Raw genomic sequence first — 15,543 nt, 5'->3', positions numbered from 1 at the left:
GATGTGGACACCAGATGACTTTCTTGTACGTCTATTAAATTTCATATACACATTTTTGCTACACTTCATTTAATCTTATTTCATTTGAAAGTGAGATACGATCCTCCAATTCTTTAATAAAGGTGGACAGTTACACAATTGCTAAAATATTAGTTTTTATTAACATCAAATATTTATACAATTATTAATTCAACAATCTTACCTGAAATATTAGGTTAAATTAAAAGTCTCTTGATCACTCCTTAAATAAAATGTTCATCAAGTAATCCAATAATAAGAAAAACTGATTGTTTTACACCGTAAGGTGGACATTAATATTTGTAACCAATATTCAGCAAACGGAATACTTTAATTATTATTAACTTTTATTTACATGACACCCCAGAAATCTTGTGCATTATACGCCCAGTGAAAAAAAAGTTCAACAATCACTTTAAATTGAACGCAATTCAAAAATGTATTATATTTTTCTGTCAAATAATTAAATAAAACGATTTTTTTATATAAATGTACAATTTTTATAAGAATTTGCAAAGAAAATCCAAAAATAATACGATTCTAAATTATAATTTTCAATTAATATTAAATAATCAGATGTTTTACCAAATTTATTACATATACACTTATTTAATGCCTATTAAATTACATTTACACATTTTTAAAAGTACATAAAATTATATTTCACTAATAATTTTTTCACTTTTTTTTTTAATTATCATTGAATTATCATTTATTGTAAATCTTTTTTAAAATCAAGGGTTAATAATTATTAAATCAATATATTTAAATTAAAAAAAAAAAATAAGTTGAAAAAATAAATAAAAAAAAGGTAAAAAAATACAAAAGGAGATGAAGTCCGATTCGAACCAATGTGCCTTTCTTTAAATATCCAAATATTTCATTAATTAACATCAATGAAATTTAATTTAATGAAACATTAATTAATTTTAATTTAGATTGCAATCAAAAAGGGAGGTGCACAACTAGATGTTACAACAGTGATAAATCCAAAATTTCAACATCCTACGGCTAATCGTTTTTGAGTTATGAAATGTACATACATACATACATACGTACGTACAGACGTCACATCGAAACTAGTTAAAACGGATATTTCCGTTGAAATATGAAAACCGAAATCTATCGCGATCACAATACTTCCTTTATTTCGTACAAATTTCGAAGAAATAAGATCAGTAATAAATGATGATAAATCGCACCAAATTTAAAAATGTTTACAAATCTCCTGATTTACACACCTTTCTTTTTTAATGTCAAGACAAGTTTTATCACATAAATTAACTAGCCGACCATCAAACCAGAATCTAGACCCTCGGGCGAATCAAGCCCAGGCGAATCCTGGAACTAACTCAGTTGCTCCTCGGGGCCGCCAAGGGGCCTAGCCCATAGCCGCAGAGCTCGCCATTCCCAATTTGCCAGGGTGACCGGCTCCCTGGACACCTGCAAAGCTTGCTTCAGTCATCATTCCCATTTTCTAAGAGGATTCCCTGACCCACACAGTACGTTATCCTCATGGTTGTAAGAATAATACTGAAAAATAATAATAGAATTAAATAATTCTATAAACCCTAATAGGCTTCACAGAAACCTAAAAAAGGACCTAAATTACAAAAGATAGAATAATATTAACTATGGTAACTAAAGTACATACACCTTTGATGATGAAAAATTCATAACTTATTTCTTTGTCATGGTAGCAAAAATATAACCCCTCTTCTTCCTTATAAAATAGTATGGATTTAAGTTTATAAATTGATTTAAAAAAGGGAATTTACACCTACATTTCTGTCAGGTGTTGATTTTGTTGTTTAATGTTGAGCATTTAAAATGCTGAGAGCATTTAAAAGTGAATTTATTGGAAAGTTAGGTAAGTGTGTTAATTACTATTTGAGGAGAATATCTGAAAGAGTAGTTGCAGGTGAACTGATTGTCACAAATCACTCCTAAAATGTCATAGTCATTCTCAAAAATAACTATGTTAGGCTGATTGTGGAAAGTGATGAATGAAATGGTTTTTTACCAAATGGTTTTACCTTCTTCACTGAGCCAAACACATTGCTGTGTATAAGCACCTCAGAGTCACTGGTATGCACATAAGATTTAGTCCTTCATGTGACATCTTTATTTTATTCATCAAAGAGACTGTTTTTATAGTGAATATCAATATTTTCAGAGAAAACAACTCAGATTGGTGCCTTTCGTATCTTGGGTGCTTTATGCATATCACATAAAAAAGATTGAAGGTAGACTGATGTAAAGGAAAAAATTAATACATCCCTCTATGTTGTGAAACAATATGTTATACACATTGATTTAACTCAAATAGAGGAACAATTCATGTTATATGAGAGAAGTCCAGAAAGTAACTTATGTTTGTGCCTAGCGTGGAGATAAAGCTGCCATCTTGGTGTCAAAATATTTTTACACTCAGTACGTATCAAGTTGTTGTAGCGTTTGAACTGTGATTTTTCTACTTTGCTTATTGTGAATTATTGAAATGTGCGCTTCAATGGAAAATCCCATGAGTTGTGAGTTGCATTCAGTGATAGGTTTTTAATGGAAAAATTTCAAACCAACTGAAATTCATCTGCAACTTTGTGAGGTGTACGAAGATGGAATAATGAGTCAAGCTGGAGTGAGACAGTAGTGCATTCAGTTTCAAAATGGACGCATTAATGTTCATGATGAGGGGATCACAGTGGTAGGCCTAGCCTTGTGACTGATGAACTGATAATAAAAATCAATGATAAAATTCGTGAAAATCGCCGCGTTATGATTATGGAATTCTCACTTCATTTTACTCAATTTCACAAAGTTTACTGCATGAAATTCTATTGGGGAAGCTTGGTTATCACAAGTTTTGTGCAAGAAGGGTGTTAAAAATCTTGTGCATCGTTATGATAAGTGCCTCAATTTAAATGGCGACTACGTAGAAAAATAGTTTAAGATTGTCCCTTTCAAATGTATATAATAACATTTTTTTTTTTTATTTGGTTGGTTTTTTATTATAAAATGTAAGTTACTTTCTGGATAACCCTCGTATAAAATAAATCAAAAGAGTACTAATAACAATAGAAATTTTGAAATCATACATACCTGAAATACATCTGTAGTAATTACAGCTTTCATTCCACCTAGGGTAGAATAGAATGTACAAACAATACCAACAGCAAAAATACACCATTCCTGAGACAACTCTGTTAATGCTTGTAATGCAATACCAGGAGCATAAAGCACAATACCCATATATAAAACCATCTGAATAGAATACACTAAAGATGTTGCAGACCTTGCAGTAGGACCAAATCGTCTTGCTAAATACTGTAACAAAATAGATTGTTAATCGTTAAAAGGCTAAAAAAAAAGAATGTTCACACACAAAATAAAATTTGTGTAAAATAAAAACGCTACATAGTAGTAAATTAAAAAAATTAACTTTCTGACTGATCTAAATCAGTCAATGTATGCCTAATAAAAGTTGTTTTTTTTTTTTAAAGAAATTTAAGAAATGATTTCACTTAAATTTAAAAAACTGAAATTTCTTCTAAATAGTAAATAACATATTAAAAAGTTTTAGCTGATGTAAAATCATTTACTTTGGACACTTAGTACATTATCTGTTATATAATTATTTCTACAATTACCTATTTTATTTTGTACTCTTGTAACACAAAAAAACAATGTTACAATAATAAACAAACAACAAAATGTTACATACGAACTGTTAAAAAGGAATATTGTTTACAACTTATTTACTTTATTCCCTTGTACACTTTTTGATATATTATTTTTATAATCAATATAGACAAGAAGAATTCAAAAGTCTAGAACAATTTTAAAATATGAGCTTTAATGATGTTAGTTTAGTATGATGCACTTTTCTTCTTTTTTCATTTATTCATCTAATTATTATGAAGGCAATCTCACCATAAGCTTGCCTATTGAGATACCTAATTTTCATAGTTTATTATGTCTTGTGTCACTGTATCATATATAATTATCAGTTTTGTATCAGTATTAATTTATAGTTCATAATTTTTTTACCTGTAACTATGGAAAGTAAATAAATAATATAAGTGCAACTTAGGAGTAAGTACCTTAAAATAACACATATTTAGTTAACAAACAATGTTTCAAATATAGATATTTACATATAATAAATGTATAATTTTTCAGTATTTTGAGCATAATTTACTATAAAATTATTTTTTATCGTAATCATTTTTCATTAAAAAGGACCCCAATCTCAAGCATCTGCTAACTAAAATTAAAATGATTAAATGGCAACTTCAATCTCTGGTAATTAAGGTTACACATAAATTTTAACTACCCAGAAATTTTACATTTTTAAATGTAATTGACTAGTACTATAAAATTATCTATCGTATTTTTTTACATATTTTTTTTTACTCTCGTATTTTTTTGTAAACAAGAAAATTAGGAGATGATATTCTGAAATCTTAAGCAATTGATTTTGTACATGAATTTCAACTATATGGGAATTTCCTGTTCTTTTAACCATAAATGATCAATGCAGTTTATTTTTTAACCACTCATATTTTTTTTGTTAATTCACTTAAAAATACCATCTGCTAACTAAAGAAGGAATTCAGAAGATAGTGCCTTAAAATTTTAAGTAATTCAGAATGAGTAAATTGCCAAGGAATTTCCCATTTTTAACTGTGATTAATGGGTACAGTCATTTTATTTTCCACTAGTGTATTTTAGCAGATGATACCTTGAAATTATGTAATTCAGTTGAGTATATTAAGTAATTTACCACTGACATAAATTTGACCTATCAGTGCATTCCTCTTTTGTAATTTATTTTAATTATTCTTTTAATCCCTCTTGAGTTGTATTTACAAACTAATGATGAAAAGATTAATCAGCTTTATGATTTTCACTTGCAATTGTAATTAAATTAGAAAAGTGTAAATAATATAACACTCAAAAGTATTAATAATATAAATGGTATTCAGAAGCTTACACTAATCAGAATCTTGCCACATTGATCACTTTCTTAAAGAAGCTTAATAATTCTTTTATTTTTAATACAACTGCTGTGGTCATTAGTCTTGAAAAAATGCCACCATTCATTGAACTACATTGTCTTACATGCCTCATGTTTTGAATTAATTCAGTAATTTATTAAGTATGATGTTAAAGGGTAGGGGATAGACTTTACCATACCCAAAATAAAAGTATCGCTTATTCTCTTACTAATTTAGTCTTATTCCCTTAAAAATATTTTTCTGACTAAAACAAGTCATGCAGTGTTGGATTAGTTTATACCTTCAAATTTATTTTTAACAAAAGGACTTTCAGCTACTTACTGTAAAAGAAGTCCCTTAAAAGTTCAAGAAAGAACATTTGCATATAACATGACATTAATAAGCATTTTCTATTTTTGGTCTCTAATAGTTATTTTTTGGTTTTATTTACTTTCAATTGCTGACATAATTTACAAATAATCTAGTATTTAGTAGATGAATCGTTATCTGCTAAGCAGAAAGAAGAAAGACAGTTCCTTTCAAGAATAGAGTAATTACTATGAATTTTTTTTTTCTCATCATAATTAAGTTCTCATAATAAATTCTCTCATCTGCTAACTGGATATGAACTTGTTAGATGACCTCCTATAAATACCTGTATTAAAAGCACTAAGTAAAAATTTAATTCAAACTGATTTGTTTTAATGCTCGAGAACTGTTTAAAATAAATAACTTGAATGTTTTTGTAGTAATTTCATTTTTATAAACATTTAGCAATGTTCATACTGTGAAATTTATATAGTTCAAATTTTCTTCTATTAAATTTAACAAAATAAAATTAAACTGATCAAGTAATTTCCAAACACATGCATTATTTAATCACTGATATTAAAAATTAATTATGTGTAATAAATCTGGAATGAAAACTTTATGAATTTTGGAAGAGGTTCCAGATTGCTTAAATGGGCAGATTTTATTAACCACTGCATTAATGTACAAGTATTTGTTATCTGTTGCCAAGTTTTATTACATTTTTGGCTGTTAAAGAATTATTAACTTTCTTTAGCTAATATGTGTTGTATCAGGGTATATTCTGTATGGTTTATATTACTCGTAATAGATCAACAGTAAAATCTAAAGAAATATTAAAACTTGTCATTGCTCATACAATAAATAAATCTACAGGAAAATGTTTTTCTTAAAATCGAAAGAATTATAAGAAAATAGTTACTAAGTAAGACAGCTCTTTTAAAAATATTTTTTCTCTTTTTTATGTTTAATCGACTTCAGTAAAATGAGAACACATTCTCAATTTGATCGACATATGCAGAATTACTTTATGTGCACTTAAATATAAATCTGTACTAGATGGACTGATTTGAATGATTCATTTTTTATATTAAAGAGAAATATTTACAGTTGTCCTGTCACAAACATTTAACATATAATTTAATTTAAAAAATATTTTTTTTAATGAAGACTATTAAATTATTTACATAGATGAGTGGAAAGTACTTTTCATTTTTGTTGCCATCATAATTTGGTATATTTCTAGAGTATATGAAGCTTGATTTAATTCTAATAATCAAAATATTTTCACAAGAAATTTTAGGAAGATTTGTTGGAAAACTAAGAGGTAAAAATGTATATATATTCCTGCCCTCCATATAGCTTTGGCTCTTGTTGGTAAGCATCTTCTTTATGTCATTTCTTTGCCTTCTTTTTCTCAAATGCATATTTTTTGAGAACAGCTTTTTTCATTCAGTCATCAGTTTTTGTGGGCCAATCCTAATTTTCATTAGAAATAAAACTCTCTCTTTTTCTGTTTAGTCTCCGCACCCACTGTAAGGTATTTTAGAGGTTGAATGAATATGTTATGTATGAATGTAAATGAAGTGTAGTCTTGCACAGTCTCAGATCAACCATTCCTGAGATGTGTGGTTAATTGAAAAGTAACCACAAAGAACACTGGTATTCACGATCTAGTATTCAAAATAAAACTAAAATAAATCTAACAAAATTATTTAATAAATATAAATAAATTAAAAATGCAAGCAATAAAATTGTAAAACCTATTCAATTATTCTTAAAATTCATTTTTTTGAGCTAATTTATAGTTAGTTAGTTTCTGTTAGTTATTTTTTTAAATCAAGCTGACTTTTAAAAGTCAGTCTCATTATTTTTAAAAATAAAAAATGATTTATTAATATAATTAATTAAAAATGATTTGAAATGAAATTGATTTATTACAAATTTAATAACTGTAATAAATTAGTAACATGAAAATCCAATAAAAAAAATAATAAATAATCAATGCATGTTATAAAAAACACAAAAATCAACAGAGATAAAATTCTTCTTTTTTTGTCATATACGTATTCAATTCATCAATCAATTCCACATGTGTGAGTCATTAATGTAATGTAACATACAATTTAATTTAACAATTTTTTATTATTTTTTTTCAAATGTAAGTAGAATAAAAAAGAGAAGGTTTAAAATAAGCAGTTCTAAATTCTTAAGTATCGGTGAATGTATTTTGACAATGGTATTGTGTTCAGATATTGGCCAAGTATACAAAAAATTGGTTCTGTTTTTGGCTACATTTGTATCTTATATAAAATAATTCCTTTTTATTGAAAAACAATAATCAAAATTATGAATTTTTTTCACATTTCTATGTTAAAAATATCTATTTATAAATTTTTGATACATAATTAAATAAATAAGTACAAAAAAAAACTAATTATTTCTATACCAGTGGAGGACTTGAATAAAAGTTGAATGGTGGGACTATTTTTGTGTTCTTGTTCTTTTCCGAACATAGAATAACTAAAAGAACAGCAAGTGTATACAGAATTAATATGTTAAACAGTTGTGCCCTACACTTTATAGCTACTTTTATCAACTCTTGCTGTAATTCATTTAAGGAATTTTCCAGATATGTTATTTTTTCAAAATTATTTATTTCTTTTCCATCCATGCGCAAATCAAGTTTTCCAATAGTATAAACTATTATATTTATTTCAAGTAATTACTTGTTGTCCGTTACTTGTTTATACTATAGGGGATAGTACCTCCAATAATATATAGATAAATACAATTTTTAGTTATGACATCACTTAGTTATCCATGCAAATTAGTGACGAAATTTCAACAAAAAAACATGGCTCACAATTGGATGTTATATTTTCAAATTTTAAATTAAGAATAACTGAAGTATAAGAAACGTATTTCTCAAATCATCAAACTATATCTGCATATGTAGGAAAAATATAAGAATATACAAACGTGAAAAAAATTAACAATAAGTATTATAACTCCAAAAAAATCAAAGACAATTCATTATCATTTAATGTTATACGAGATGTGGCTATTAAATAACGAGACCAATGCTGCTACAGAAGAACTGCGCATGCGCCAAATTCGTACCACCGACAGCTGTGTAGCGTGAAGCCTTCTCTTTCGATTGTTGCCACTCCAGTTTCTGTAGACATATACTCTGGCCGTGGCCTTCGTCTGGATAACATCTGTTGTTTTTTTTTGCCAAAAAAATAAGTGTTTTATTAGAGCAAATAACTGTCATGAAATTTCATATGAAACTTCTAAAAACCGCTACTGAAACTTATGTTTTATTAAAAAAAAAGTATATGGCAATGAATGTTTATCACGTGCGAGAATTTTTTAGCGAAAAAATTCTCGGCAATCATTTCCAAGCTGGCCGAGAAGACGTTGAAAATGTTGTTCGCCCGGGGTCGCCCTTTTGCGTCAAAAACGGATAAAAATATTGAAAAAATTGGTAATATGATCCGATCTGAGTGTCGGTTAACTATTGTCTTTATTCAAGGTTTAACCTTGACCCCGTGAAAAAAAATAAGAAAAAAATGGCCCGAGTTGTGGAAGAATAAGTCGTGGCTTCTTCATCAGGATAACGCACCGGCTCACATTGCACTGTCTGTCAAAACGTTTCTAGCCAAGTATAACATCCCAGTGTTAGACCACCCGCCTTATTCGCCTGACCTGGCACCATGTGACTTTTTTATCTGCTCCCCAAGGTCAAATCTGCATTAAAAGGAACAAAATTTCAGACCGTTGAAGCTGTGGAAGAAAAAGCGGCACGCGTCATGAAAGAGCTTACAGAAGAAAACTACCAGCATTGTTTCGAATGGAAAATTCGCACGGAGCGTTGTAGGAATAGAGGAAGGGTGTATATTGAAGGGGATAATAATTAAATATGTATAAATTTAAAATAAAATATTTTACAGCATTAGTCTCGTTATTTAATAGCTACACCTCGTAGATCTAAATCCGAATGATTTTTCAGATGAAAATTTCTTGCTTGAAATAAATGATAATGAAAATTATTTGAAAATAATTGTATGGAAATGTCATCGTCAAATAGTTCAATAGAAATTGTTTGAAAACGATATACCAAACGATGAAGATTTAATTGAGTTCAATAATGAAATATACTTATATGAAACGGAAGCTGAATATTGTTTAGAAAATGTTTTTGTGGTGAACAATAGAACAAATATAGTGTTTGAAGAAACACGAAGATTAGTAAAACTTTTATGCTACTTGTACTGTTATATCAATATTTCAAAATAAAAAAAATTACAAAGTTTGAACCACAAGAAACATATTTTATCATCCAGTTTCCTTATCATATAAAACTACACTTTTCTAAAATGTCCAAATCGTATTAAAATTTAACAGCATAAAGGACGTAAAAAACAATTTACCACAACACTGGATTGTACATATTACGATGAAGAAATTAGTATATATGAGAGTTTGAATCAATTCAGCCTTAACGAAAATGAATTTAAAATTTTTAACCAAATTGTACGATGGAAATATGAAAACATTTTGCAAAGTTCCAAGCCAAACAATGCTTAAGATTGTAGATTCTTTATTGTGGCCTTTATGATATCTACATGTTTTGGAAAAAAATTGAAACAGGAAAGTTATGATCATCAAAAATAGAACATTCATATAAAATATTAAATTTTTAATGAATGTCCAAAATACTTGGTAATGTAAAGTCCAACAACCAGGAGAAAGGAAAAAATGCAATTTTTGACCGATCTATATACTTTCGCGTTTTATCTGTTACAGCAGCATATATCGCTATAGCCGGGAAAGTAACAGTTTTCTTCTTCTCTTATTGCAGTTTTGATTCCTGGATAATCAATGTCCGGAGTCAAAGCTTCCTTCTAAATTGGAATTACGTGTTATAACTTCAAAACAACCTTAATTTTTACTTTATTTTCGTCAGTTAGCTTTTCAGATTCAGAAAGTTAATAGATGTCTAGTACCAACACCTAATAAAGAAGTATTTAAAAGTAGTTTTTGTTTGCTCCACCTAAATTATGGAATAAATTACCATTAACTGTAGAAATTTATAAATCACTATGTAGTTTCCAAAACATTTTTTGATAAATCTAGAAAGGAAGGAGATTTGATGTAAATAGTCATGTTTTTTCCAAACAAAAACCACAGTACGTTTAATGAATTTAAACATTTAAAATATTATTATAATATTTATTTCGGAATTTATCATAGTATTCAACTTTTATTTTTCAGGAATCTTTTAAGCTAGAAAGACTTTTCTGTAAATTACATTTTAAATAAGACGTGCATACGATAATAAAAATTGTTCAGTAAGTTTTCAGGTAGAAATTTACGGTAAATCAATCAAACAGTAACAACAGAACAGTGTTATTTCTGTTCATATTCAAGTAGAAGAGTTTTGTACTTTTTTAACGATTTTTTTTGTAAATTAATGACTGCATACTCAGATGTATATACTCAACCGTCTAAAACTGTAAATAAATATTTAAGAAAAGAAAATTGTATAAATTTCTTAAAATAAATAGTAATCAGAAAATAATTAAGCGAACTATAAATTTTACCTTATCGGCCAATTTATATTCGATGAAGCGTTTTTGTCAGTGCCATTATTTAAAGTAATGCTGTAATTTAAAATAATTACCAAGAAAATATAAAACATACACTTAGTCTGTATGTATTTATTTTACGAGCATTACATTCATATTATATATGTAATATAAATATGCCTGTGTAATTACGCCTTGCATATTTTGTTGTGTGGTTATTAAATTATTAACTGTAATTTTTTTAACGACTTCAAAAAAGGAGGTTAAGTATTCAACCTCATTTTTTATGTTTGTTCGCGCATAACTTTTTTCCTATTAATCCGACTGAAATAAACCTAATTGTAATCGACACAGTTGCCTTCGCGATGGTACCATGATGTTGAAAAAATTTCTTAGACACAAAAAATCGGTCTGAAGATTGACGATAATACAAAAACGTTTACGTCGTCCGGATTTTTATGTTTGCGCATAACTTTTTTCTTATTAAACCGATTCAAATAAATCTTGTAACAATCGACGCAGTTGCTTTTCGCGGTGGTACCACGATGTTGGAAAATGGTTTTAGATACAAAAAAATCGGTCTGAAAATAGAAAAAAAAATTTTGCGCCGTCCGGCTAAACGTTGTACTTACTGGGTAATAGGTACAAAGCAATCAAAGCACATAAATATGAACTCCACTGATGTAATATCGGCATTTATTTTTATGTAGTATACGCATATAGTATTATAGAACAAATTTATATTATATCTAGAAATTAATTTTGTAGAAGCAGTCGCCGATTCAGAAAAGTGTCTAAGAAATGAAGTATTTGAATGAAATTATATCTTACTGTTTAGCGCATTTTGATGTCAGTTCCATTTTTAAACATAATTATTACGTTCATGTAATTAAAAGATGATATCAACGATAGTTTAAATTTTACTCTTTCAATTTAAGTTTTATTTAATTTGTTGGAACCAAATTAATTGAGTTTTATTAAATACAAGAGAGATTACCCAATGTTTGTAATTCAAAACTCGGAAGATCTTAGACCCAAGGGATTTGATATTGCTAAATTTTTTCGATCAAGGTCTAAAAACCTTTTCTGATATTCTTAATTGGCGCTGATGAGTAGATATTAATCACATCGGTTCAAACCTGTTGAAAAACTAATTAATTATTTTAGTTAGAAAATATATTTTCGTTTTTAAAGTTTTCGTGAAATCAGACCAGAAAATTAAAAATATACGATAAAAATACTTCATTGAAAAAATCGAACAATGTTATACCATTTACAGAAAACGTTATAAATAAAATAAAATACGCATAAAATAAAAACATTAAAGAAAAAAATTGGCTAGCTTTTTTTTTTTTAAAGTTAAAACGTAGCTTTTTGCTACCGAACATGTAGATTACAAATAATCTACATCTCGTTGCCTCCATTCTTTAATTAAATTAATATAAATAAAGAATATCATTTATTAAACAACGAATAATCATAAAAATTGTATTATTTCTGAAAATGTGATATGTATTACATTTAAATGAAATCGGGCTGTTAAGAGTTTTGTAACAAATTTTTATTTTTTTTCTTATTATATGGAACGCTTAAACATCGTTTATTATCTATTATTGTATATCCATTATCTGTTACATATATTTAACTTGTATTTTTTTTTAAACAAAATTCTAAATTAATAACAAATTTTGATAATAGAAATATAGTGTGTTACCTTTTTTATATCGGTATCATTTTGTTAAAAAATGTTTTATTTAAATAACAGAAATTGCTGTTTTTTAAACGGAAGAAATGGTATCTGCGAGACTCTTACTATATACCGTACGATTTACAATTTCATTGCATTTTTTGGATAGCACTGCGTTTTGTTAGATTATTCTTTTATTTTTTTTCTATGAATTACTGATTGTTATCTTATGTATTTAGTATTAACATTTATTGCCATAGAACAAACAAATCGAATTTCACGGCTAATTTTTTCTATTGATAGTCGTATTATTCACTTCATACCACATTTTTCCTTTTTTAATAAACCTTTACGAATGTAAAGTCTTTCCGTGATGTAATATTGCACTTATTGCTTTGTAAGTGTAACCCTCGATTTTTATCGTTAAATTCGATTTTACCAATCAAATTTATTTCTGTTTTATTTATTATTTTTTTAATAAAACTAATATAATCTCTTGTAAACTAATATTTTTATTTTTTTTTAAAGAAGTGATGGGAATTAAAAAAATTGTTTCATCTTCAGTACTTTCATTTACATAACAAAATTTACAATTAAAACAAGCTGTAGTATAATTTCTTTTAAATTTTATTATTTCAAGTACATTATCAAGTTTTTTTACGCTACCTAGTACTATCAAGTATTGTCATCTAACGGCGCGATTCGTAAAGTCACCGTAAAAAAATGAATAAAGTGACATATTCGACTTCCGTGGTTTATTAAATGGAAAAAAAGTTGTCTAACAAAATTCGAGGTATTCTTTGAAAGTATTCTTTGTTAATAATCTAATTTAACTGAAATATAATGTTTTCAAACTTATTTTTCCCCCGTTTTCATTTCACTGTTAGGTTATGTTATGTTTAGAACTGTAAACGTAGTTCGTTGACTTCGTCGCCTCTTACCGACGAATTTTTAACAAGTTCCGTGATAATACTGCTAAGTATAGATGAAAAATATTTACGTTAATTCCTATGAATGCTTATGAGTACCGAAGGTTTTGCGAGAATTACTTTTATAAGAGTATCTACATGTTCTGTTCGTTACATACTTTCAAGTATCAGTTGGGTTTCCATAATCCTGCTGGATAAAACAAAATAGTATTGTAATTATTAATTTAACTCTGTTATCGAACTTTATTTATTTTGCTCCGTGTTTGGAATTTAAGTTTTTCACCCCAGTAGGCAAAGATTACATAAACGCGTCTTTTGCGCTCTTTATTTCTAAAATGTAAAAGATTAATAGTAACGCATGTAGGAAATGAAAATAGGGTTTTTAACGGTGGTTTATGGGTATTTGAATCCAGAACATGCAAAGATTATCATGATGAAATGAATGGTAGCAATTTTAGGCAGTGGTTTAAAAAAATTATCGAAATTTTTGCTGAAGAATTCTTCATAGTAATGGATAATGTGTCACACCATTGGCTGAAGACTGGAAAGATTCCAAACGCTTCGACCCGAAATCGGAAATTGTCGAATGGTTAAAATCGAAGAAAATTGCGGTCGCCGAAGACATATTAAAGTAGAACTTATAAGATTAGTAAAATCAGTTAAACAAACGTGTATTCATTACAAAAGTATATAAAACAGCAAAATTAAAAAAAATGTGTTGTGTTGTGGTTGTGTCTTCCTTCATTGCAATTTTAACCTGATAGAATTGGTATGGATATCAGTCAAAGACTACATTGGGAGCAATAACACAACATTTAAACTAAGTGATACAAAAAAATCTACTGACAAAAGGTTTTAATAGAGTAGATGCAAATGCTTGGAAAAATTATATTCAATATGTAATTAAAGAAAAAAAGTATGGGAAGCGGACAGTATGAAAATATTATTCAAGATATTGTGATAAATTTTGGAAACGATGACAATAGTTCAACAGACAGCAGCTTATGGGATGCAGCCATCAAAAAAGTGGATGAAGAACTTCTACTTAACCTTTTCCTGCATAACTTACAATTAAATTAAATCAGCAATTGCGACTCCCTCCGGAGAAGGGGGCGCATTGTTCCCCCCAAAGAGTTAGTGCCCCGTTGTGGCGTATTCCTGCTAGCCTATGAAGCGTTAGCACCGAAAGGACTTCAGTGGACGGTCTGAAGGAGAATCACGTCGGGAGGACGACGATTCTAGAATCATCCAGCAGCAAGGGACACTGTCCAGGTTCTGCGATTGTAGGGAGAAACTGTGAAACTCCCGCCAACTTTGCATTCCATTCCATTCCTTATGGGATATTGAAGAAATACATTGTGGTAACAAATATTCTTTTCTGTTTTACTTGAATATTTAATACAGCGGTAAGTACTTTCTTAATTTTTTATTTATTTTAAAATAAACATTTGTATATGATTTTATCACAATCTTCTAACTTTTGTATTACAAATTACTTTTACTTCATTTTTATTTTAAAAGTAAAGAAAAGTGGCTTTTTTCTCGGATGGACTGCTCTAAATTAAATTAGAATCGTCATACTATTATGTTTTTGTTTGCTGCATGCTTTTGTGAAACAAATTATAGTTTAATTTTTGTTTCAAATATGTGCAAGCGATAAAAACCGCTTCTTGTTTATAAAGAAATATCCTTAAGGGTGATAAGCCAGCATTTAAAAAAAATGCATTTTGTTGCAGTTCATTTAAACTTATTTCATTTGAAAGTGAGATACGATCCACCAATTCTTTAATAAAGTGGACAGTTACACAATTTCCGAAATATTAGTTTTTATTAATATCAATAATTTATATAATTATTAATCCAACAATCTGACAAGAAATATTAGAATAGAGTAAAAGTCCCATTATTATTCGTTTTACTAGATCAGTATTATTCGTATCTTCGTGAGTTGATGATTAACAAAAGTTTCAGATTTCTAGTGTGTCGTATAAATAAAAGTTAATAATTAA

The 15,543-nt window shown here is 28.1% G+C and overlaps 1 protein-coding gene across 5 annotated transcripts in view; it reads right to left on the bottom strand.

Annotated features, from left to right (window-relative positions):
- LOC142318798 (putative sodium-dependent multivitamin transporter) overlaps positions 1–15,543 on the bottom strand; it is a 122,282-nt gene that overhangs the window by 28,594 nt on the left and 78,145 nt on the right. For all 5 annotated transcript variants that reach the window (XM_075355286.1, XM_075355287.1, XM_075355285.1 and 2 more), the window contains one exon: positions 3,118–3,342. In XM_075355286.1, coding sequence (XP_075211401.1) covers positions 3,118–3,342 — 225 coding nt within the window. The remainder of the gene's footprint in view (positions 1–3,117; positions 3,343–15,543) is intronic.

Source organism: Lycorma delicatula, chromosome 2 (assembly GCF_047948215.1).
Source record: "Lycorma delicatula isolate Av1 chromosome 2, ASM4794821v1, whole genome shotgun sequence".
NCBI lineage: Eukaryota > Metazoa > Arthropoda > Insecta > Hemiptera > Fulgoridae > Lycorma > Lycorma delicatula.
Note: the sequence above shows the minus strand (reverse complement) of the source record. Positions and strands in the feature narration are given on the sequence as shown.